The sequence below is a fragment of the Elgaria multicarinata genome, chromosome 10 (assembly GCF_023053635.1).
Source record: "Elgaria multicarinata webbii isolate HBS135686 ecotype San Diego chromosome 10, rElgMul1.1.pri, whole genome shotgun sequence".
NCBI classification, from domain to species: domain Eukaryota; kingdom Metazoa; phylum Chordata; class Lepidosauria; order Squamata; family Anguidae; genus Elgaria; species Elgaria multicarinata.
In genome coordinates, this window is record NC_086180.1 from 29,124,645 (window position 1) to 29,148,231 (window position 23,587).

At 42.2% G+C, this 23,587-nt stretch overlaps 1 protein-coding gene across 1 annotated transcript in view; it reads right to left on the reverse strand.

Annotated features, from left to right (window-relative positions):
* PAPSS1 (3'-phosphoadenosine 5'-phosphosulfate synthase 1) overlaps positions 1-23,587 on the reverse strand; it is a 63,974-nt gene that overhangs the window by 14,352 nt on the left and 26,035 nt on the right. Inside the window, exons 6-10 of the mRNA XM_063135384.1 lie at positions 21,584-21,697; positions 17,991-18,102; positions 14,614-14,819; positions 10,344-10,479; positions 7,735-8,003 (exon numbers count right to left, since the gene is read on the reverse strand). Coding sequence (XP_062991454.1) covers positions 7,735-8,003; positions 10,344-10,479; positions 14,614-14,819; positions 17,991-18,102; positions 21,584-21,697 — 837 coding nt within the window. The remainder of the gene's footprint in view (positions 1-7,734; positions 8,004-10,343; positions 10,480-14,613; positions 14,820-17,990; positions 18,103-21,583; positions 21,698-23,587) is intronic.

Below are 23,587 nucleotides of genomic sequence, written 5' to 3' on the forward strand. Positions count from 1 at the left end.
AATGTCTTAATAAAATAAATAAAATAGTACAGCCTTTGTATGACAAGATTTTATTGTTTTATTCTTTTAAATCCAGTTAAGGTCTTTTATTAGAACTATTTTTTTATTGTATTTGGTAAACTGCTGACCTATTTTACTTCATGTACAGTGCTTTGTAACAAAGTGCTATATTAATAAATTTTATTATTAGTGGGCCCATTGAGAAGACACCTTAAACCATGGCTTTAACCATGGTGGTTAAGCCAGAAAGCCAGGCTGTGTTCAGAAGACACCTTAAACCATGGCTTTAACCATGGCAAATAAGGCTTTTTGCTTTGTTAAGTACAGTTAAAGCTGTGGTTTAAGGTGTCTTCTGAACACAGCCTGGCTTTCTGGCTTAACCATCATGGTTAAAGCCATGGTTTAAGGTGTCTTCTCAATGGGGCCACTGTCTCTTTTCTCACTTGTGGTGGTTTTTCTAGATGAACATGACAGGCTTTACCAAGTCCTGCTGTTTTTTACTGGTTCAGGAATTTCCTGACAATTGAGCATGTTTTAAGTATGACTGCTTTCTGGATGTTATTTATTTATTTATTTATTTAGAATATTTATATACCGCTCCTCATTGAAAAAATTTCGGAGCGGTGTACAAGGTAAAATGAAAATAAAAACAGAATAAAACAGTTAAAACAAAATTTAAAAAGAAGCAAAAAAACCCAACAACACAGAAATCCAAGGCTGCATGTTAAAGAAAGGCTTCTTGGAATAAAGATGTTTTCAGGAGGCGCCGAAAGGAGTACAAGGTTGGCGCCTGCCTGACCTCCAGAGGCAGGGAATTCCACAGGAGGGGCGCCACCACGCTGAAGGTTCTTCCCCTGGTGGATTCCAATCAGAGGATGGATCTAGGTGGAACCACCAAGAGCAGGTCCTCGGATGACCTCAGTGACCGGGCAGGTTGGTAAGGGAGAAGGCGCTCTCTCAGGTATCCTGGTCCCAAGTTGTTTAGGGCTTTGTACACAAGTACAAGAACCTTAAACCTGGCCCGGTAGCGAATAGGCAGCCAGTGCAGTTCCCTCAGCAGAGGAGTTACATGCTGGAAAGGGGCAGCTCCAGACAACAGCCGAGCTGCAGCATTCTGCACTAGCTCCAGCTTCCGGAGCAGCTTCAAGGGCAGCCCCACATAGAGCGCATTGCAGTAATCCAATCTTGAGGTTACCAATGCCTGTACCACCGTGGTCAAGCTATCCCTGTCCAGGAGAGGCCATAGTTGGCGAACCAACCGAAGATGGTAAAAGGCACTACGAGCCGTGGCGGTTACTTGAGCCTCCAATGACAGAAATGGGTCTAAGAGTACCCCCAAACTACAAACCTGTTCTTTCAGAGGCAGTGCAACCCCATCCAGAACAGGCAGAGCCTGTCTCCCTGACTTGGGAACCACTCACCCACAGGGCTTCCCTCTTGCCAGGGTTTAGTCTCAGTTTATGGATGTTGGTGTGGATGTATATTGGTAGGCCCAGTTTCTGAAGGTTCTCTGTATAGTTTTTTGTTGATGATGATGATTAAGCCACTATCTGTAAAATGCATACAACAGTAAATGTGTCTCACAGGGCTGTTGTGGAATTTGACCTTTGTTTCCCTGAAGCTCTATGAAATTAACAGCAATAGTGGTGATTCTAAGACTATTTCTGAAAAAAATGAAATGCTGCCACTACTACTACTACTTCAAAATACGGTAAACTATAGTTTATAACCAAGCAGGTTTACAAAATTGTGGTTTATTAATATTGGTGCACACGTAACCATAGTTAGTTTCAAAATTCAAAAAGAATGGGGCGAAGGCGCCTGTCAGCAGGGAGGTGGGAGAACTATATGAACCCAACTTTAGGCAAAAGGGCAGCACTATATTAATAGCAAATGGCAAATCAGGGAAGAAGTAGAAAAGGAAAGAAAAAATCCAGCAAATTCTACATGCATATAGCATTCACCACTGATGGGATATTCTTGTATTGTACACTAGGGTATTTGACCCAGATCATAAAACGCAGCATGAAAAGCTGCCTATTTCTGGTGTGAAAGCCAGAGGAATTCTCACCAATGCTTCCCCAAGCCGCAAAGAGTATTCCATTCCCCCTATTTTGTTTCTGAAGGTTTCTGCCTATTGTAGGCTTTGAAAATTTTGCAACAGGCAGCAACTGCAGCATTTTGCATATAAAAATAGCAACAAAAAAAGGCAAATCACTACAAGTATGTTTACAACAATTCTTTAAAGGCCCATACCTAGTAGTATCTCTGGATGCCGATAAAAGTCATTGCTGATTCAGTCTTGCAATGCAATAAAACCCAGGACAAGTCAGACATTGGGCCTCGGACAAGACTACCACACTGACAGCTTTAAAAAAAAACCTTGAAAATGGGAAGTTAAACAGCACAAAGTACTACAAAAAATTTAAACACAAGTCCTCTGCACATCAGCATGTAAATATTACAGCCAGGAGCAAACTGAGCCACTGCCAGAATGAACAAGTGGTAAACATTTTCACCTTGACCACAGAGAGAAGTGACATGCACCAGATTATGCTGCTGATGGAGCGAGGTGTGTTGCAAAAACATGTGGTTTTCTCCTTGTTATCCTAATCTTTTAGGAGTTTGCATTACGTTAGTATCACCCATTTATACAAGGATATGCAGCTGTGCCACTTCATCCCTGGGCATTTTGGGTAGAGTTGGATAATTATATGTTCCAGGCTGCCGTAACGCAAAGCAAGCAAGAAAGCATTTCATCCTGCAGTTATTAAAAATTAAGAATGTGTGTGAGAAACTATAGTTTCAAAAAGCTTGTGAAAGCAGAGCTAGACGTAAGTGAGTTATATACTCATCCTCCCCAGTGATTTTAGCAATCAGGATTCCCTCAAACCCCCCCCCCCCAAAAGCATCTGTTCTTTTAAATATATACTTTGCTATCATACAGGTAACAATCTAAAGGCTGCAAACATAACTTCCTAGCTTATTTGACAACACCCCATAAAATTTTATTTTTAAAAGTTTCAAAAAATGTTTAGATTGGGATTTACAAAACATGACCATTAAATCTTTACTGACTGAAAAACCATGTTCAGACAGTTGATAACCATATTGGCTTAGCAGCTGTCTGTTGTTCTGCAAGTCATTTGTGCTACAGAAACAAATCTGGTACCAATGTCTTCTAAATGACCTACAGAAAATGATTAAAGGAAGAGTTGTCTTTTATTAGTCTGCTAAAACGCACTATTGGCAAGTGGTTTTCTGAGGTCATTGGAAAACACAGCATAAAATCAGGAATGTTTCTTATTTTGTTTGTATTCATGACTGAAGACTGCAGGGCACAGGTTTTGTTCAGTTCCTTGCTTCCATGTTCTCTGAATACAAATCCCAAGTTCGTAAGGGAAAACATGTCCACATACACGACTTCATTCACTCATGCACAGTTTTCAGAAACCACAAGAAACATGGCAAGTAGCCAAACAATGCAATCTGGCACATGATTCATTTCCACTAAAATAAATGGGATATAATCAGCCTATGTTCCAGATTTGCAGGCCAAAGTGTGAATTACTCAAAATATGCATTAGCAGTGCTCTTTGAGAGAATACCACCATATTAGGGATGCAAGATGGAGACTGGATTAAGAATGGCTTTATGCCTTATGTACTTGTTCTTCCCTCATGCAGTTACCATAATCTGCTTACTGCTCTGGCATCCCCTACTGACCCCACACCCCAACATCCACATATTGGGGCTGGAGATCTAATGCAAGGAGCCTGCCCTGTGCAAGTCTGTTCCCCCATGTGACTGAGATCCCTGCATGATCAGAATTCTAAGTCATGTGGGAACCTACATCTATTGACTTCCTTTTTATCCCGCCTTTCAGACATTGGCATGGTTCAGACATGCTAAACCATGCTGCTTAACCACAAAATGGTTAACGGAATGCATTGACTTTAATGCATTCTGTGGCGATACCTACCTTTCTGCCCCTTAGGTATGTCTGAGTTTGTATGTCTAGTGAGTGTGGGATGTTTGACTGAGTGGGTGTGGCTAGTGATGCAGTGAGAAAGGGGGAGGGAGGAGTATAAATAGGTTGGCTGAGGAGATTGTGAGTTTAGTTTAGTGTGTTTAGTTTGAGGTTTGGTTTTAGTCTGGGAGTTTTAGTCTGGCTTGTGCTTCATTAGAGTGTGTGGTGTGTGAGGAGTGAGAAGTAATAGGATTTTAAGGGACTTGGGATTGTAGTTTTAAATATAAAAATAAGCAGGTTTGATCTAAATTGAAATACCAAAGATCTGTTAAATTTCAATAAACTTTACTTTGTGTTGTTACCACAAACCACATGTCAGCTTGGATTTATTACCTGCTATATTACACAGTGTAAAAGCATCTAACAATACACCTGCAGTTCAGTACCTCAACAATAGAACCTATTTTCCAAAACCCTTTACCTTGTTCCCTCACATATAGGGAAAAGGTTGTGTTGTTTTTACCCTTTCCTCAGGCTTTTCAAGAGGTGGCGCTTGGCTTGAGAAGGGTGTGCAAGGCAAGGCCTTCTGTGTGAGGTCAGTGTCGTCACACATTCCATTAACCATTTTGTGGTTAAGCAGCATGGTTTAGAGTGTTGTCTGAACCAGGCCAATGATTGCTTTCCAAAGTGATGCACATCAATAAAAAAGAGAAAGGCCCTCCTACTATCAGGCTTAAAAAAAAACTAAAAAGATAATATGTGTGGCTTTGAAAGGGGATTGACAAATTCATGGAGGAGAAGGCTCTTCATGGCTACTAGTCCTGATGGCTATATGCTACCTCCAGGATCAGAGGCAGTATGCCTCTGTATACCAGTTTCTGGGAAACATGGGCAGAAGGAGAATGCAGCACTCTAGTCCTGCTTGTGGGTTTCCCATGGATAGCTGGTTGGCCACTGTGTGAACAGAATGCTGGACCAGATGATCCTTGGTCTGATCCACCATGGCTCTTCTTATGTTCTTAAGACACTCAAGGGAAGGGGAGTGGAGGGAAAAGGAGGAGGAAGGAGACCAGTTTTTCAAGGCCAGACAAGGTGGTGAGCTATAAATAGGCGTTTAAATGCAATTTAGGCCAGGCTGATCTTCCCTTGTGGATGCTCTTGCTTGAATAGCAAATGGTGGCTGTTGTTGCTTTGGTGAATGGATGGGGCCAGAGCATTCTTTCCCCTTACTTCTGCAGTCCCAGGGCAACAGGCCATTGGTGCTGAGTGTTCTTTCTGGCCTGGAGGGGGGGGAAGTGAGCTCCCTGCACCTGCTCCTTCTCTGGCTGATGGATGGGCCACCTTCTATGTTCCACACCTTCAGAGCTTCTCCAGTGCATGGAGGGCAAAGGGCAGCAGGGGACATGGAGCCAGTGAGCACAACCCCACTCTTCCTCTCAACGATAGTAATCAATGAAAGAGGAATGAATGAACAGGACTGAGAGACTTACCTCACCTAAATATTAGAATCCTTATGATGAAAGCTTTCCCTTGGTGATTTTGCAAACTCATCCTCATTTATTATACGTTCACAGACCCAATGAGAAACAGTGGCAGACATCATTAAGACAGTAAAAACACAATCATTAAATCTTTATGGTGAAGGCAGAGAAATTATTAAAACATACGCATGTTTAAAATATCGTAACATAGTTAAGACACCTGAGACAAAGAGAGAAAAAAAGGAAAACAACAATGAGATAGAAGTTGCAATTATATTGGGGAAATCGTCTTCCAAGTCCTTTGTACAGAGAAAAGGAGCCTAGCCACTGCCTCTGTTGGTTTGTACATCCCTGCCAGGAAGTATTCCAAATACTGCTCAGCAATCATTTGGAAAGGAATCCTTTTTGGTTTAATGTAAAAGTGGATATTCTAAGGATTCTTTGGGAATTACAAGATCCCCTTGCTATTGTGTACACATTTGCAGAACTTCCAATCACAGGCAGCTACACCAGTTTCCTCATACTGTTTGATTAGTATGTCTCAGCTATAAATAACAATCTCGCTACAGAGTGGGCACTCAGATTTCCATACCAGGATGGTCCTACACAATAAGACAGCTTGCACCAAATGGAAGGGTTGATTTATAGCAGGAGTCAGCAACTTGTCCCATCTAAAATAACTTCTAGGCCAATTTTAAGAGTGAACCCCTCGCAAGGTGATATACAAGATAAAAGACACATAAAGTGGTATACAGCTGCCAGCATTCCAAGCCAGCATAGCCAATGGTGAGGGATGGATTGCTTGCTCCCAGTTTATAATGTTTAACACACATTATGTTCTGGTGTGAACCTACAAAGCCCTTTAGAGCTTGGGGCATTTATTCATTTATTATTTATATACCACCCAATAGCCGATACTATCTGGGCAATTCACAAAGTACCTAAAGGACTTGCTCATCTCATATGTTCTTTCCATACCCTGACCATCTTCTGAGGCCCTGTTCCGAGGGGCTGAGATTCAGTGGGAGGCTAGTGAGTGGACCTTTTTTGTAGTGCCCCCAAATTGTGGAATGACCTCCCTAGAGAGGTCTGCCTGATGCCTATTTTGTTGACTTCTTGATGCCAGGCAAAGACCCTTTTATTCAATGGAGGCCTTTTCTTCTTTTAATTTTTGTGTGCTGAGAGGGGGCATTTCAGGGAGCACACGGCAGGGAGGGGAAGTTTAATCCTTCCTTCCTGATGTATGCTGGTCCCAATCTGAATCAGGGCTACGTGATTTGCTCTTGAGTAACAAAGCAAGAGAGCGGTCAACTATATGCTACGTAATTAGCATAACGTGTTACTTAATCTTGAGAAGAGAGATCAAAGACAGTTCACAAGAATCTTCTTAATGTGTGGCTGTCTTCACCCCTAGGCTAACAAGTCCAAAAAAATAAGTCCATGCTTTCATAACATAGATAGGTCACAGATGAAAAAGATCATCAAAGAAGTGGCAGCTCGCCTCTCAGCTCAATCCTTGGATTAAGACTGCCTTATGTTCTGTGTGTGTTTTACCCATCCATCTCCACCCCATGCCCAGCAAGATAAATGGCTTGAAGGCAAGTGGACTTTGCACAAGCAAGCTAAAGGAGAGAAATGACCTCAATGCTCTAGGAAACAAATACACACACATACACATACAAAGAGAGAGAGAATAAGGCAATGTGGTATAAAAACTAAGATCCCACCATTAAGCAACTCAAAAGTTCCAAATCAAATATTGAAAGAAAGCCAGTTTATAGCACTGTATGTCATGCTTTCATGCCATTTGCTCAGCCAAGGGGTCTGCCAAAAGCATGTTTTCTTTTCAGTTGTTTGCTCACGCTTGTCTCAACTCCATGTAGATCAGAAGAAAAACACTGGAATAAAGACTGAGGGGGTGGGAAGAGCAAAAGATCCCAACTCTTCAGTTTTGGCCATGGTTCAATATGTTAAAAGCACTTGTAACTCACTTGAAATAAAGGGGGGTGGGGGAGAGAGATAGCATTACAAGACACTTTAACAGTAAACAAACAGTTCCTGAAGTTCAACATAAAAGGATAGCTCCTTTAAGGCCTCCAAACCAAATTATATCAACACAGCCCTGACTGCCCATAAACCGTGCAAAGGTTTTGTAGTAAAGCAGTTATTTCCAAAGGAGACTATATTATCAATAAACTTCCGGAAATTAGTTGAAGCAAACTAAGAACAGAACAAAAGGATAAAAGAAATTAGCAAGCTATATTATGTGACAACTTGCTGTACCTCGGTTGGCCCTGCATACATCATGGGAGAGGGAAATATGGCCACCACAGTTGTTTCTGGATCCAATATTCCTTCCTCCAGCACTGCTGCATGTTGCTTCATTCGCCACATCAAAGGAACATCGTCGTCCTTCGTCCAACCACCCAGAGGATGCAAGAGCAGAACTGGGCGCCTGTAACCTCGACCCAAAAGCTGCTTGTGGGTATCTTGCATTAGCAGGGCATGTCCATTGTGCACAGGGTTGCGTAACTGGAAAGCGAAGACAGCATCTAAACAAAAGAACAGAGAGATGTCAACAAGTTTTAGGACTATTAGTTTAGGCAGAAGTGGTCAGTGACCAACAGCCTGCAGTACGAACCACACTATCAATAACTGCATGGACCATCAATTGTAGAAAAGCTCTACTCCCAACGCAGCTGGGAAAGTTGTGGGAATGGCGGTGGGAAGAGGAGGGGGAGAGTTCAGACAACTGCAGAGAGGTATGTCAATGGATTGCCTGACTGAGTATGCCAAACGTTTGAGAGATCAGAGTGCAAACTTAATACGGTGAACTCTGCTACATTGGGCTGTAAATATTCCCCACTGGAAATATTTAATGTCTCTGTCAGTGACTGGCTGCCTGGCATCTTCTCCAAAGATGACATTTGCCAATGCTATGTTCCCTGCATTTGGTGCCAAGGTCCCTTCAAACTGTGGTCCAGCAGTGTAGGCCTGCCACTCCTCCTCATGTAATGCCTGAGTACAGCCCAAACAGGAATGTTTTGAATAGGTATGAATTAGGAAATGGCCGTAAATGAAAAGTAACCAAACCCGTGCTATGTGCCTGCAAGATGCTTGTCTAACAATGCTAGGTGCATGCAAGATGTATTTTTACAAGGGAATTCTTGCAGGCAATAAACCCAAAATGCAGAATTGAAGATCCCTGGCTAAAGCAGCAGCAGCAGCACCACCTCCCCCAGTCGCACCTCCAAACCTGTTTTAGGAGTTATCAAACTCAGCAACGTTATAGTATAAATGACCCAGATACACGGTGAGGGCACCATGTTCAAAACCTAGCTTCCCACCCCCTACGCTGGCCGTTGTGCTCCCAGTCCAGCATAACTATGCACAGAAATCTCTTTCCACACGTGGATTGCTAAACAAAATTGTAATCCCGTTTACATTTGCCTATTAATGTTCATTTTTACTATGGAGAAGTGCAGCAGCTCACTGCTCATTTCGTGCCTGGTTTTCCCACAAACTACTAAAGAGCCACAATACTCAAGGCATTCTTTATTCGGCAATGAAAGGTTTTCATTGATTAAAGATCTGGCGCCTAGCCAATTGAATTAGTTGGTCAAATGAAGTACATTTATTATTACTAAATCTTCAGTTCTGATACCTTCTAGAGACTATGGCCTAATCTACACCAAGCACTATGAAAGCAGTATATAAAAGGCAGGAACCACACTACTGCTTTATAGCGGTATTGAAGTGCACTGTCATCTGTTGGGGCCCATTGACACATACCATATACCGCTTTCATTCCACTATATCCTGCTTGATGTGGCTCCTGCCTTTTATATTCTGCTTTCATAGTGCAGTATCCCGCTTGGTGTAAATTAGCCCTATTAACTTTTGAGAATTTGAACAAAACCTACTTCTCATTATTAGAAGGAAATGTCTCTTAGCCCTTTCCCTGTTTTTTCATTCCACTGCAGTGACAAAATTAATTCAAAGGGGGGAAAGATGCACCCTTCAATCTCAACCCTACCCATTGAGATATGCACCTGCTACTTTATTGCTAAAGGTGTAATTGATTGATGCTTGTAGCCCTACTTATGATATTTAAAGTAGTATCTCAACTCCATTTTCAACCTCCACATCTTTGAGTGTCAGGCAGGAGAATGCTCTCGCTCCTCCAACTAGAAAAGCACAGAACAAACAAGTAAGCTGCCAGACTATTGCTACTTGGTCTGTTACATATTTTTCTAACGCAAAACACTAGTATGGAAACAAACAAACATACTGTGAAGCTAGTAGAACTACTGCCACAGCTATTTTTCAAATAAAATTTTTAAAAAAATTGAGATACCTTTCATCACACTAGAAATTTCTCAAGCCTCATGTGCTTTGTTCCCTTGGGTCTTTCTTTTTTAAAAAAGAAATTCAGTACAGTTTACAGGGGGGGAGGGAGGGAAGAAAAAAGCTGAAGCACTAAAAAGTATGCCAGACGACACAATACATCAAGACTTCTCTGGCAGGCTTAAGGTGACATAGGCTGAATCCCAGACAATCACAGCAGGCAAGAAAAATGAGCACACACAGCCAGTGAGGTGACTGAAGTTTATTACTGCTGCTGTTCACCCCTTTGGAATCGCCAAGCTTGCTTGGATGAAAGTATGATCGGCGGCAGCAGAAACTGTAAGAACTGTTCTGGTTGTACGTCTCCCCAATCAGCACTACTGCTTTCTAGGATTGCAGATACAGAAATTGTTGTGTTGTTTAGAACAAAAATTGCATTCTACTGGTTGTGCTGCTCTTAACTGGAAGAGGCAAGGGTAGAACGTTTCAGAAAACAGGAGAGGGATTTCACGTTCATACCACCCACCTTCTTACAAAAGACTCACCAGCATTCATGTCTTTAAACTTTTGCTTTAGCTCAGCTGGTGTGAGACGGTATTGATCAAGGCCGTCGTTCCAATAAATACGATCAAGGACTTGCAGATCGCCACCCACAAGCCAGTCTCCTTGTTCCATGACCATCTAGGAAATTTAAGGAAGCAAATTGTTCGATGGGATGGAATTCAGGTGAGGAACAGTTCAGCAATATGCACAGAGGGTCGGTTGCTTTGAGTTAGTTTGCCAGACACATACATGTACTAGGAACTAAAAGGGGTTACTATCTCAAGCCACTGGTATGTGACTGAATTATTTCTTTAATTCTTTTATATACTACTTGTCTGTCAAATTATTGCACTCAAGGCAAATAAGAATAAAAACCAAATTAAAACAAAATCTTAATTAAAACATAGCACAAATACAAATTTAAATGAAACTTAAATTTAATGTAAATAAATTAAAAAAACACACAATACAATGAATTAAAGAAATAAGCAACACAGGCCAATTTTTAAAAATCCTTCATCAGCAGACGAGCTTATATGCCACAGGCTTGCCTGAATAAAAATTAGGGGTGTGCACGGACCCCCCGCTCCGCCCCGCGGGCCGATCCGAAAATTTCGGATCGGACCGCTCAGCGCCGCTCCGCCCATACTCCGCTCCTCTTCGCCGCGGAGCTCCAGCTCCGAATTGGATCTCCGCAGTGGAGGGGAGTGGCGCCAGGTAAGGCCGGGAGGTTTTCTGGGCCCTGCCGCCATCGCCGCCCGTGCGGCGATGGCGGCAGAGCCCGGTAAGGGACCAAGGGAGAGGGGGACCTTACCTGCTTCCGTCCACGGTCCGTCGGCGTCTTCAATTGAGCCTGGTTGAACCGCGGGCTCAATTGAAGACGCCGACGGACCGCGGATGGAGGCAGGTAAGGGAGAGGAGGGCGGGGGGGGTTACCGGGCCCTGCCGCTGTCGCCGCATGGGCGACAGCGACAGGGCCCGGTAAACCCCACTTACCTTTCCAGCGGAGCTCCAGATCGAGGCGAAGGATCCGCCTTCACCTCGATCCTCTTCGCCACGCTCCGCCGGCCCCCCAATCCTCTTCACCTCCGCCTTAAGGGCAGGCGAAGCCCCCCGCTCCGCTTCTAATTCGGCGGTCCGATTAGAAGCGGAGCACATCCCTAATAAAAATGGCTCTGCCTGCTGGTAGAAGGGCACTAGGGGAGCCAAACTAGCCACCCTCAGCAGAGAGTTTCAAAGCCCGGAAACAGCTATGGAGAAGGTCCTCTCACATCCCCAACCAAACATGCCCCAAATGGTGGCAGTCCCAAGGTAAGGGCCTTCTCAAAAATCTTAATACCTGGGCAGTTTCATATGGGTGAAGGTTCTTTTAGATAACCTTGTCTCAAGCCATACAGGGCTTCATAAGTCAGAACCAGGACTTTGAATTGAATTCCTGATATTCCAGTGCCAAAAGAGGATTCTGATGAGGATCTTAGGGCAGGCTCATGTGGAACTTTTAGTTATCCTTGTTTAGGGTTTTAAAGGTTAAAATTATTATTAATTATTATTATTATTATTATTATCCCGCCTTTTGCCCAATACTGGGCCTCAAGGCGGTCTTACAAAGTTTAAAACATACATTGTAAAACCTAGGAAAAGAAAAAAAAAACCAACAACGTTTAAAATACACAACAAAATTATAAGTCATTAACATAGATGGAGGACCAAATTACTCTCCAAAGGCCTGCTGGAACAAACAAATTTTAGCCTGCTTCCGAAAGCCCATCAAGGAGGGAGCCAGTCTAGCTTCCCTGGGAAGAGAGTTCCAAAGCACTGGAGCAGCCATCGAGATAGATTGGCAACTGGATCAAGAATGGATAGCAGAGAGTAGGAACAAATGTAACAGTTCTCATAATGAAAGGATGTAAGAAGAGTCCCCTGCTCCCAAGTATTGAATTGGGACTTGTGCTTTTTAATTTGTTTTAACTTGGAATTAGGGGTGAGCAATGAGGTGGCCAGGGTTTGCTGGTGTTGCCAAATTATTCAAGATGGTAAACATGAGGAGAGCTCCAAAAGGTTACTGCCTTTCTGAGGGAGAATGTAGTTCCTACTACACTTATAAGGAGGCAGTGGTTAAACCTTTGTTATAGAAACAACCAAATTTGGATCCATTGATAAAATCAAAAACTAAATTTGGATCCTTTGATTCAGTTATCACCTAGTATCTAATGTACCATTCTTGAGTAAGATACCAGAAAAGATGGTGATTGCAGGCAGTCTTGGGTGATACTGATTATTTGGATCCATTCCAATCTGGTTTACGGCCCAGTTTTGGGACAGCGTGTTGAATGACTTATGCCAGGGAGAGCGCAGTACTGTTTGTTCTACTGGACTTCTCAGTTGTCTTCAATACCATTAATCAGGTTATCATTCTGGGTTGCCTAATCAGGGTAGGAGTGGGGGCAGGGGAATGGTGTTATGGTGGCCGTCCTTTCTGGAGGGTCATTGCCAGAAGGTGCTGTTGAGGGACTCCTGCTCCACCCCATGGCCATTGGGATAGCTCAAGATTCTATCTTGATTCCCACTCTGTTCAACATCTACATGAAGCTACTGGGAGAAATCGTTCAGAAGTTTGAACTAAAGTCTCATCAGTATGCAGATGACACACAGCTCTGATTCTGTAAGCCCAGCCTTCCTCAACTTGATGCCCTCCAGATGACAGGACCTGTAACTTAAAATATCTGGGGGGACGGCTGAGAAAGGCTGCATTAGCCAATAGCAGAGGCCAGTGTGAGCTTCCCTTCTGCTCTCCAGTTACCAGGGCAACTGGCAGTTGGAGCCGTAAACACTTTTTGGCAAGGAGTGGGCAAGTAAACTCTCTAAAGCCGCTTCTTCTCTGACCAGTGGATGGAAATGCACTTTTGCCGATCTGATATTTAGCAGCTCAGCAGTCTGAGCACGCCAGGAGCAAAAGCCAGAGTTCTTACCACATTTTACAGATCTGAACTATGACCTGAATTCGGGTCACAGTAACAGTTAAGAGATCACATTAAATGCAGTATTAAAATTGTTTGTCAGAATAAAGGACAAGCGGAAAGCTGGGCTCCAGTACTCTGATCTGGCTGAGCCAAGCCCTGAGGCAGAGAGGCCAGCTGTTTTCCTGTCATCACCGCCGAGCAATTCATTTTGGTGTACTTCCTGTATGTCTCTTGCACACAAGGCTACATTTATAAACCACAGGAGAGGACAAACTTCTCTCTGATCTTCACTGGCAGTCTACAGGGCTCATGCTAAATCTGTTCTGTCATTCATATTCATATATATATATATATATATATATATATATATATATATATCTCACATCACACACATATATCCTTCCAGTCAGGCTTCCACACTGAGGAGCTACAACACGCATAAACAAGTGACAAATCAGGAGGGAGAATCCCTGTTTTCTTAGAGAGAGTTCCTGTATGAAAACAGGAAGGAGAATTCTCAAGGAAACATGGGTCAAAGTCTGCATCAGTGTTCTTCACTGCAAGACCCAAGGTGAAGGCAGCTCCAAAATTACCTCAAGTGTGGCTCTCTACCTTCTGCCTTTCACTCACTCTCTCTCTTTGCAACAGATGCTCACTCTCAGCAGGAGAGAACTTGTTTACTTTAGCGGTGGGCTGATTGCTACGATCTGGGTTACTGGAGCAGGCTCTGCAGGTGGAGAGTCAGGAGACCTGCTATTTGTCAGTTGTAAGGTGGCTGGGAGTGGAAGAGAGGAAGGGAACACAGGAGCAATCGACCAATGAGTTGTGGCATGGGAGGAACCCAAGAGGCAACATGATTGGCTAGATGCAGTGGTGCATTGCATAGGTGCTAGAGGGGGAAATGAATGTGTAGGACAAAGAGAGACAGCAATGAGGACCTGCGCTTGGAGACTGTGCAACACTGACTAGTACACCGTCAGTGAAGAAAAAAAGATCCATCACAATCCAAGGACCAAGTGAGCCTGTTCAAATTTGCCTGCCTGGTGACTGACTGATGATGAGGCCTTGTTTGGTTGACATGGCGGCAAATGGAGAGGAGAGGCCTCAAAAAGCCGCCTGATCCGGTGCACCACTTGACAGGGGAGAAGAGCAGAGGGCCCTCACACAGCCCCCAAGTGGCCTCTGTGGTGGTGCCTAGAGGCAAAGCGGCTCCCGCTTGAAAAATAGTGAAGTTTTCTGGTTTAAACAGAATCCTCTTCTATTACAGAACCCCATTAAGGACACGCAAGGAGAACCAGCTTGCAAAAGCTACCTTGATGTAGGGATGCTCCTTGCAAGTTGTCCCCCACTGTCTAGCACAACGCTCTTCTTTTCGGTGTTCATAGAACTCTGGATTGCGGACAATGGCCACACGCCGACCTTCATACAACAGAGCAAAAGCAGTGCAGCCATCTAGTCTCTCCTTGTCTTCCTTGGTAGCTGTCAGCACTATAGGTACCGATAGGTTAATAATTCCCCCTAAAAAGAATGAACAAAACAGGAAATAAAACAATAGCTGTTTTCCATGTAGATGACAAATCCTCCAGAGGTCTTGAAGAATGATCTGTTCTAAGCCCTAATGCTTTGAGAACATGCCTTTCCACAACGCATAGGAGAAGTTCCTTGCCTCCTGTTTTCTTGGTACACAAGGAAGTGTGCAGGTCCTTTTAATTTATCTACCTGCTTCTTGGAAGTTAAGCATAAATGGATTTTCTGTGCTTGTTTGACAACTAAGACTCATATTACAACACTGGAAAGATAAAAGCTCTCCTCCTGTAATGCAATGGATCTATTCAAATATCGAAATAACGCTTTCGATATTTGAATGGATGGCGTAGAGACGGCCAAGGTAAGATTACTCAATATTATATACTTTTCTCTAAGAGTGAGCAAGTTGTGGGAGTGTTGTTTCAATTATGCCAACTTTGCAAACTAATTAGGTGTCTTTATCCACCAGCCTCTTGAAGACAGGAGGGAGTATCTAGTCCCCTATCTTTCGTGTTACAAGCTTGAAGATTTACAAGAGCCAACTTTGGGTAAATAATCATTATTAGAGTAAAACCTTGGGCTCAAAAGAAAGGGGGTAGAGCACCAATAGGAACTCCCTATATCTGGGGCATAAAAAGTTGTTTTTAAATATCTGTATATATATATTTTTTTTAAAAAAATCCACATATCCTTTTCCCACTGATGAAGACCTGTATGGTTGAAACGCGTTTGGGGATTTTTATTTGAAGTTTGATGTGGACTATTCTGCTTAAATTTTAAATGTATGTATTTGCTTTAAGATTAAAACTATTTTCTACTAATATTATTTTATTGTAATAAGCATAGTTATATCTAAATTTGATATATTGTTTGTATCTGTTTTCTTAAACTTACTTTGTTTTCAGTTCTGGCATAGAGACGCCACATTCAAATGAATACTTATTTGGATATCACATCTGCTTTTGTTGAAACTCAGGTATAATTACTAAAAAGTTGTGTATATATATATACATTTCATACAGTATGTATTCATTGATACGGATATATACAAATGCATGTGATTTTTTCCCTCTTTTTCCCTGTCTTTTCTTTATATATGTATCTATATAAAGTTGAAATTTCACAATAAAAATGAATTTTTAAAAAGTGATGGCAGGCCTGCTTCAGCAATTCTTGCAGTGCTTCTAGATTTTCACTCCTCCCCACTGTCATCTAGGTAAAGGCACAGAGGACAGGTCTATAAACCCAGCTCTTTATGACAGCGAGTGGGAAAAACCACTGCACTGTGCTGGGAGGCAAATCATGTTTCCCAAGAGTCTCTCACGCCAATACTCATTCCCTCTACAAAGCAAACTGCAACTGCACAATCCAAACTCAAATAGCTGGGCTGCCATGGCAATGCAGCCTGGTTCTCTAGAGATGTTACTTCGTCAAGTCATAACTGTACTCAGAAGAATTCCTTATGGAAATGACCGCTGACTACTATAGGAAGCACTCAAGAAGGTTCCAGCATTTACAGAACCATGACTGTGTCCAGCACCGTTCCTACCCTATAAGCTTGAAATTGCCTGGGGGGGGGGAATCATGAGGCCCAAGCTAATAGCCAAAAGAGATAACACTTTGAGAGGCTCATCTCTCCTTCTAATGACGCACAAGACTGGAAGCTTAAGAGATACACAACTGCAATAGAAAGCTAAAACAACTCTTGAATCATTAAGAGAAACTGAAAAGGGTGTGACTAAGGGGAAATGTCCATATATAATACACATACATTTATTTTTATTTAGGCTATTTATACCCTTGTGCTGCTATTCTTAAGGTGGTTAGCAAAAGAAAAAGAAAGGACATGACTAGGTACCAAGCCAAAGTCCCTGGAGAAGAGTGAAGGAACCACAAATGAGAACACCCACTCTGGGACAGTTACTCATCTGACCTCTGGAGGCAAAGGCACCAGCAAAGGACACCAAGGATGAACGTAACATACCCACAGATTCATATGGGAGAATGTGCTCTATTGTCATCACTAACATACTTAGGGTGCAATTCTATGCATGTTTGTCAAAAACAGGACCTTTTCACACATCTCATCTGTGAAAGTCAATCACAGAAATGCAGTTCTGTTATATAGAGACTTACAGATTTATTGGGAACAAAGCTAGTTTTCAAGATGCCTAACCATGTTAATACTCTTTTCTCAATCATATTTAGCAAAGTTTTACCCCCAAATGACCAAAGTGCCAAAGTAGTTAACTGTACACCAACTATTATTGCAAGATGTTAATCTACTGCTTTAATGTTGGCAAAACATACATTCAAGCTGAAGAACTTAAATTCATGCTACGTTGTTGTGAAGTTGTTAAATGTTTGTTTAGCTGAAATTTAATGTATTGTGAATTTAACACCCAGAAGCTTGGTACAGTATAGGTGTGTGGTCTGTTTTAAAAAACCACATCATTATAAAGTAAGTTTATGCACTTAATAATTCAATGATTGCCAAAGTTCAATTGTTTTTATATTTACAAGATGCTATTACCTGGAATTCTTAGAACTGCATTTGCTTCCAATAAAGAAACATATTTTTTTAGTATGTGAAGTTAAAAGGATTATGGAGTACACATTTTGCAAATGATGATCCAAGCATTCGACGCATCAACACTTTCCTTACATCTCTGTTTCCTTTGTAAAGCTATGACCTCTGGCCACCTGGCAAGTTCCTTTCTGGTTAGCTTTTTTTCAGTAATGACATCTAGTCCAGCTTTCCCTCTTCCCCGTATCTACTAGACAAAACAAAGGAGAGAGGAGTGGAGGAAGGATGGATGGATAATGCCTGGCAGCTGATATAGCGCAACACTCTATGGCTGTTAGGCGAGTGACAGAGGGAGAAATAAGGCAGGAAAAAAGAACAAAAGCAACAATACCAATTTGCGCAGGGGAGGGAACAGCCGAGGAAAGAAGAAGTGTAGCAGGAACACCAAGGCAGGAAGTGCAAGAATATTTTTAACTGCTTACGGTCAGAGTCCAGATTGACCCTTGATCTTTCATTTGACCCAACATGGCTGTTGGTTTGGGGTGGGGTTTTTTTAAGGACTAATGATTATCCACAGCCTCCCTTCATGACCAGTACAAGTGGACTCTGTTATATTAAAATCTGAAATGTCCTACCATCCAGTAGACAGTCAAAATGAAGGCACTGCAAGTATTCTCTCTCTCTCATGAAGCCATTAAGCGGAGTCGCCCAACCCTCTGCCAGAACTTGCACCCACTGCATATCCACCTGCAAACAAAAGGATAGTGTTTGATCAGTTCCAGACACCCTGACAAAATCCAAATCAAGATGCAGGGCTCTTTTCTCCCTACTGTTGTTTTTGCACAGCTGGACCTATTAGAGCTTTGGGCAGCTCCTCAAATTGCAAGTGACATGATGGTGGAACCTCAATAGAATTTATTTCTGAGGAATCACGTATAGGATTGTACTATTAACCTCAAAACTGCCATGTTGTTAAACAGCATTTAACAACATATGCTAAGTTTGTTTGTTTTTTAATGGACCCCAGAACTGTTGTTGTTTACATGGATACTGTTGTTTTTAGATATTTTTGATGGTTTTAAATTTTGTATACTTTTTAATGTTCACTGTTTTTAACTTTTGTAAACCGCCCAGAGAGCTTCGGCTATGGGGCGGTATATAAATTTAATAAATAAATAAATGCTGGTCATAAGAAAGACCCTATCTGGGAATATGTTAAAGACATTCCCTTTATAGGTATCAAAGGATAAATGTAACACGTATTGTTGATAAGAATTCATTGTATTACACAGGAGTATTATTCATAATAGATGTGATTAGTTCTGTGTGTTGTGAGATAACTGTGAGTAATGGAATATATTCTTATATATTGGGGTAAGAAAGTTGCCACAAGTGGGTTGTTTAAGCATTGGAAGCAGAAAACTGCTTAGCTTAGATAGATACCTTCATTAAGGTATTACTGGTGTCAATGGTAAACCTGGCTACATTGGGAGAAATAAGAGCTTCGAACTAGGTCCAAAACTTGGGATGAGGTAATTAATATCATGGGGGTTATAAAAGACAAGGGTTTGAGCTGTTTGGGAGAAAGATCCTGAGAGAATGAGAAACCTACCAAATATGCTTATGCTGGCTTTATCCACCCAGCTTTCCTTTTAGGTAAATACGGATTTTTTATATTAACTGCTAGATTAGAGAACTTAAATTTTACTAAGGGCGTTGCTAGACGAGGCCTTAGCACGCTTTGAGAGCCGGTTTCCCTGCTGTGCGTCCACATGACGCACAGGGGAATCCGGTCCCAGGCCGCACTGAAGCCTCCTCTAACACGCCATAAGCGAAGTCGCTTATGGCGTGCCTTTTCCGCAGCTCCGGCCTGAGGCCGGGGCTGCGGAACGTCTAGAGACTTCCATGGCTTTTTGCGGCTACTCGCTTACATTGGGCCAGGGGGGGATCCTGGGGGGCGACACGGGAGAGGGAGAGCTGGCACAAGGCGACGAGGGGGAGGGAGAGCTGGCACAAGGCGACGAGGGGGAGGGAGAGCTGGCACAAGGCGACGAGGGGGAGGGAGAGCTGGCACAAGGCGACGAGGGGGAGGGAGAGCTGGCACAAGGCGACGAGGGGGAGGGAGAGCTGGCACAAGGCGACGAGGGGGAGGGAGAGCTGGCACAAGGCGACGAGGGGGAGGGAGAGCTGGCACAAGGCGACGAGGGGGAGGGAGAGCTGGCACAAGGCGACAAGGGAGAGGGAGAGCTGGCACAAGGTGACGAGGGGGAGGGGGAGGGAGGGCGGGGAAAGAGGGGGCAGGGGGCTTAATCTTTTAAAAAAAACGCTTACCTTGTCCGCAGTCTTCGGGGGGCACGTGGCCCCTTTAAAACAAACAAAAAATGGCCGACGCTGCAGGGCTTCCTTCGTCCCTACGCGTCGGCCGTCTAGGAGGCTGGGCGGCGGGCGTTAAAGTTAGCGCACCATCGCCCCGCCTCCAGGCCGGCTCAGCTGGCCTGGTCTAGCAAGGCCCTAAGTTAAAACTATGCTTGCTGTTGTTTCCATTATACTTTTAGTATTATAACTTGCATGCATTTAGGAGAGTTTGTGAAATGCATATTAATTACTTCTTGGAGCCTAGAACACTCAGCTGGGATTCATACATCTGTTGCTGAGTGGGGTCTGTCCAAACAGCCACTGTTTTCTCTCTTGGTCAAGTGAGTCATAGACACACCTGTTCAGAGAAGAGGAACAAGCTAGTTGTATAAGAGTGGGAATGGGTCTCCCATTTCATAGGTAAAAGGAAACCATGGAAAATATACACAGTGAGTCAAAGAAATGTAAATTGTGCTTGTAAGAAAGAAACAGTAATGCTCAACTTGTATATTAACATTTCTTTGTAATCAGATTTGTATCATTGTTCAGGAGATCCATGCAAAAGTTTAAATGGGAAACTTGATTATAATAATCAGTGATTTCAATAAACCATTTTTCTTGCTGATTTAAACCACCTTAATTTAAATCAATCCACCCTACCAGCCTCTTACTCTTGATTCACCCAATCCAGGTCCCACTATATTACAACCATAAATATGATGGATGCATACTTCATAATGCCAACTCTGTGAGCAAACTACATATTGTATCAAGAATAAAGAAATTCTACAGTACTTATAGTTCATTTCCAGGGAAAACTCAACTTTAGCACATTCTCAAGCTTTATATTCAGTTTAAACATACATTTAAGCTTCATTCCACCCACCTCACACAATTGCTGGGCATTTAAGCTATCAATGAACAAATATTCCGGGATCTTTCTCTTTGAAAGTGGTTTCCAAGGGATATGAGAGTAACTTGGTAAGTTACGACCAATTACTTTAATTCACCAAAATAACAGAATTATAAACAGGCAGACACATAAAGGGCTATACCAAGACATAAGGAGAAACTATGGTACACCTTATGTCATTATTGAAAAAAGAGGGAAACTATACAAACACTTTAAGGATTGGGTGGTTACAGCAGCCATCTAATTTAAAATTTGTTTGCATTTGTACTCATTAGAGGACAATATTCATCAGATGCTTTGGTGTGCCTAATAGAAGGGGCAGAAGTGATTAAATTGCATTAGTACTACAAGGGGATATAGTTAAATTCAGCATCATAGAAAGAGAAGTTAATCAAGTGAAGTACAGCCATAAATCCATAAACCCAAAGGCATAAATCTGTAAAACAGCAGGAATTAAAGTTAACCAATGTGGAAAGAGGAAAAGGCATAAAACACAGAGAATGTTGGGGGTGGGGGTGGAAAGAATGAAATTAGAGAATCAACTTCCACAGGCAGTAAAAATGCTGTAGAAAAAAAGTTGCTGGAGAAAGTGTGAAACTGATTAGAAGAGAAAATAAGCCAAGACAATTTTCCTGAATCACTGGGATTTCGGAAAAGAGAAATGTGATAATAAATGTAAGTTAGAATAACCTGTGAATCATTATTTATTGTTCAAAACTGAAGCATAGAAGCATAACCCAACTTTGTTAGGCTTGTAAAATACACACCTGATCACCTCAGGTGGGCAAGAGGAACCCCCAAGCCAATCCAGCAGAAAACTTTTGCAATCTCGAAGTTACTGGGAGGAGGATTTGTTTTTGTTTTTCATATAAACTTTCAATGTACTAATGGCTAATACAGGTTATACATGGGAAAGAAGTTGAGTTACTTTTGTGTACTTTATAAGCAAATCTGTATTACCTTATTTATTTCCAGGGCCGGTAAAGTCTCTGCATCTGTTTTGGCCAATTTAAGTTTGTTTTCAGGCACATACAGCTCTTTAACTTCATAAGAAGCATCCACTGGTACAATGTCCTAGGAAAAAAGGCACATGTTCTTAATAGATAAAACAACAATTTTAACATTTTGAAATGGTGGTGTTGCAGTTCAGTAAAACACAGTCTTTTAAAATTAAAAACTAATTTTCCAAGCCAGAATCAGATTTAACTTGCAACTTTGTTTTTTCATTTGAGTTATCTGCAGAAACACATTTACTTGGGATTAAAATTACTGGAAAATCCAGCAATAGCTCGGAAAATTCTGGAGAAATGTGTTAACTAATTCAGTCTTCCCATACAGCCATAACTTGCTGAAGCAATCTCTTTAATCAAAGAAAGGCACACATAACCCATGGCGTCCTTCTTTCTCCATGAGAGTATACAAAATAACATGAAAAGGAGAAGCACTATGCTTGAAAAGGGGGAGAAAGCAGGTGAGATGCATATTAAGTCATCTTGTAATCAGTAGCCTATATGGGAAACCAAATCCAGAAATAAAAGAGTGGGGTGTGGGATGCAGCAGTTAAGTGCAAAGCACTGAATTCCAAGCTGCTTGAGTTTCCAGAGGGGTAGCTATGTCCGTCTGCTGCAGCAAAAACTGCACCTTGTGATGCAAACACATTTATTATGGCATAAGCCAGGGTTCCCCAACCTTGCCCCTTCCAGATGTGTTGGGCTGCAACTCCCTTGCTGGCTGGCAATTATGGGAGTGACAGCATGAAACACATCTGGATGGCACTGGATTGGGGAAGACTGGCATAAGGAAAATATGAGAGAACTGGAAAGCATCCACAATAGATCCAAAAAAGAGAGAACTAGTTTCAAGATGCTGAAAGTTTCATTCTTTAAGAAGCCTAACACGTTTCAGCCCAGTATTTTAGTAATGGCCTTCCTCTGGGGAATTCTTTAAAAAGCTTTCAGAGAACTCTGTCAGGACTGACTCATATGTTTGAAGATAGAATTCCTCTGAGAAAGGCTGGCATCAGCCATCAGTGGGGTGTAGTCCACAAAAGCTTATGGAGTAACAAATGGGTGGTGGGTGTTTTTTTTTTCTTTTAAGGTGTCCCAAGACTCTTTTTCATGCTAACCTGATAGAAACTGTTCAGAGGGACCACAGCAAAGGGCCGGACATTACATAAGCCCTGAGTAGCTGTGATGCAGCCGCACTGCCATATGCTTCCACATCTAAGCTAAAGAACCACCAAAACTGGCTTCAGAGAACATCAGAAATCCAACTCCTATTACGTAGCTGTTCTAACAACACTGAAACAACACTGGAGACCAAGGGTCAAACTACATATTAAGTTAAGCATGCTTTAAAATAAAATAAAAACACTGTGTTTAACACGGCCACTTTTATTTTGAAAGAAAAACAGCCAATTAGGAGCTTTTGCTGGTGAGTATAGGCAATTCCTGGACTACAACAGAGAGTGGAAAGGAAAGGAGAGTTCCTGGAACACACTGAGGCACACCATTGTCTATGAAGCCTATCAGTCTCCTCTGAACCAGGCCATTGTCAACACAGGCCCAGGACAGATGTCATATTCAGCCATTGTCAGTACAAAACCACTCACGTCAAAGTGGTTGAGCACTCACGTCAAATCTGTGGCCAATCTTTAACCAAATTTTAAGTATTCGGGTGTTCCGCTTAATCGTGGTTAAAGAAAACAAACCAAAATAGCATTAAGTCTATGCTGGGTCTTACACTTTGTGTGTAAAATTTTATTTATTTTTTTAGAAATATACGCGACCCACCAAAAAGGCAATTCCGGAGCACTCAATAGCCAATAACACAGTCCAGGGACTGCAAGATTAACTAACCTGCTTTAAAGACAATGAAATGTCTTATGACTATTCATCAAGTTCAGTTTAATATATCCTCTTTTTACAGCATAAGAACAAGTGGGTCACACTTCCTCTGTTAATG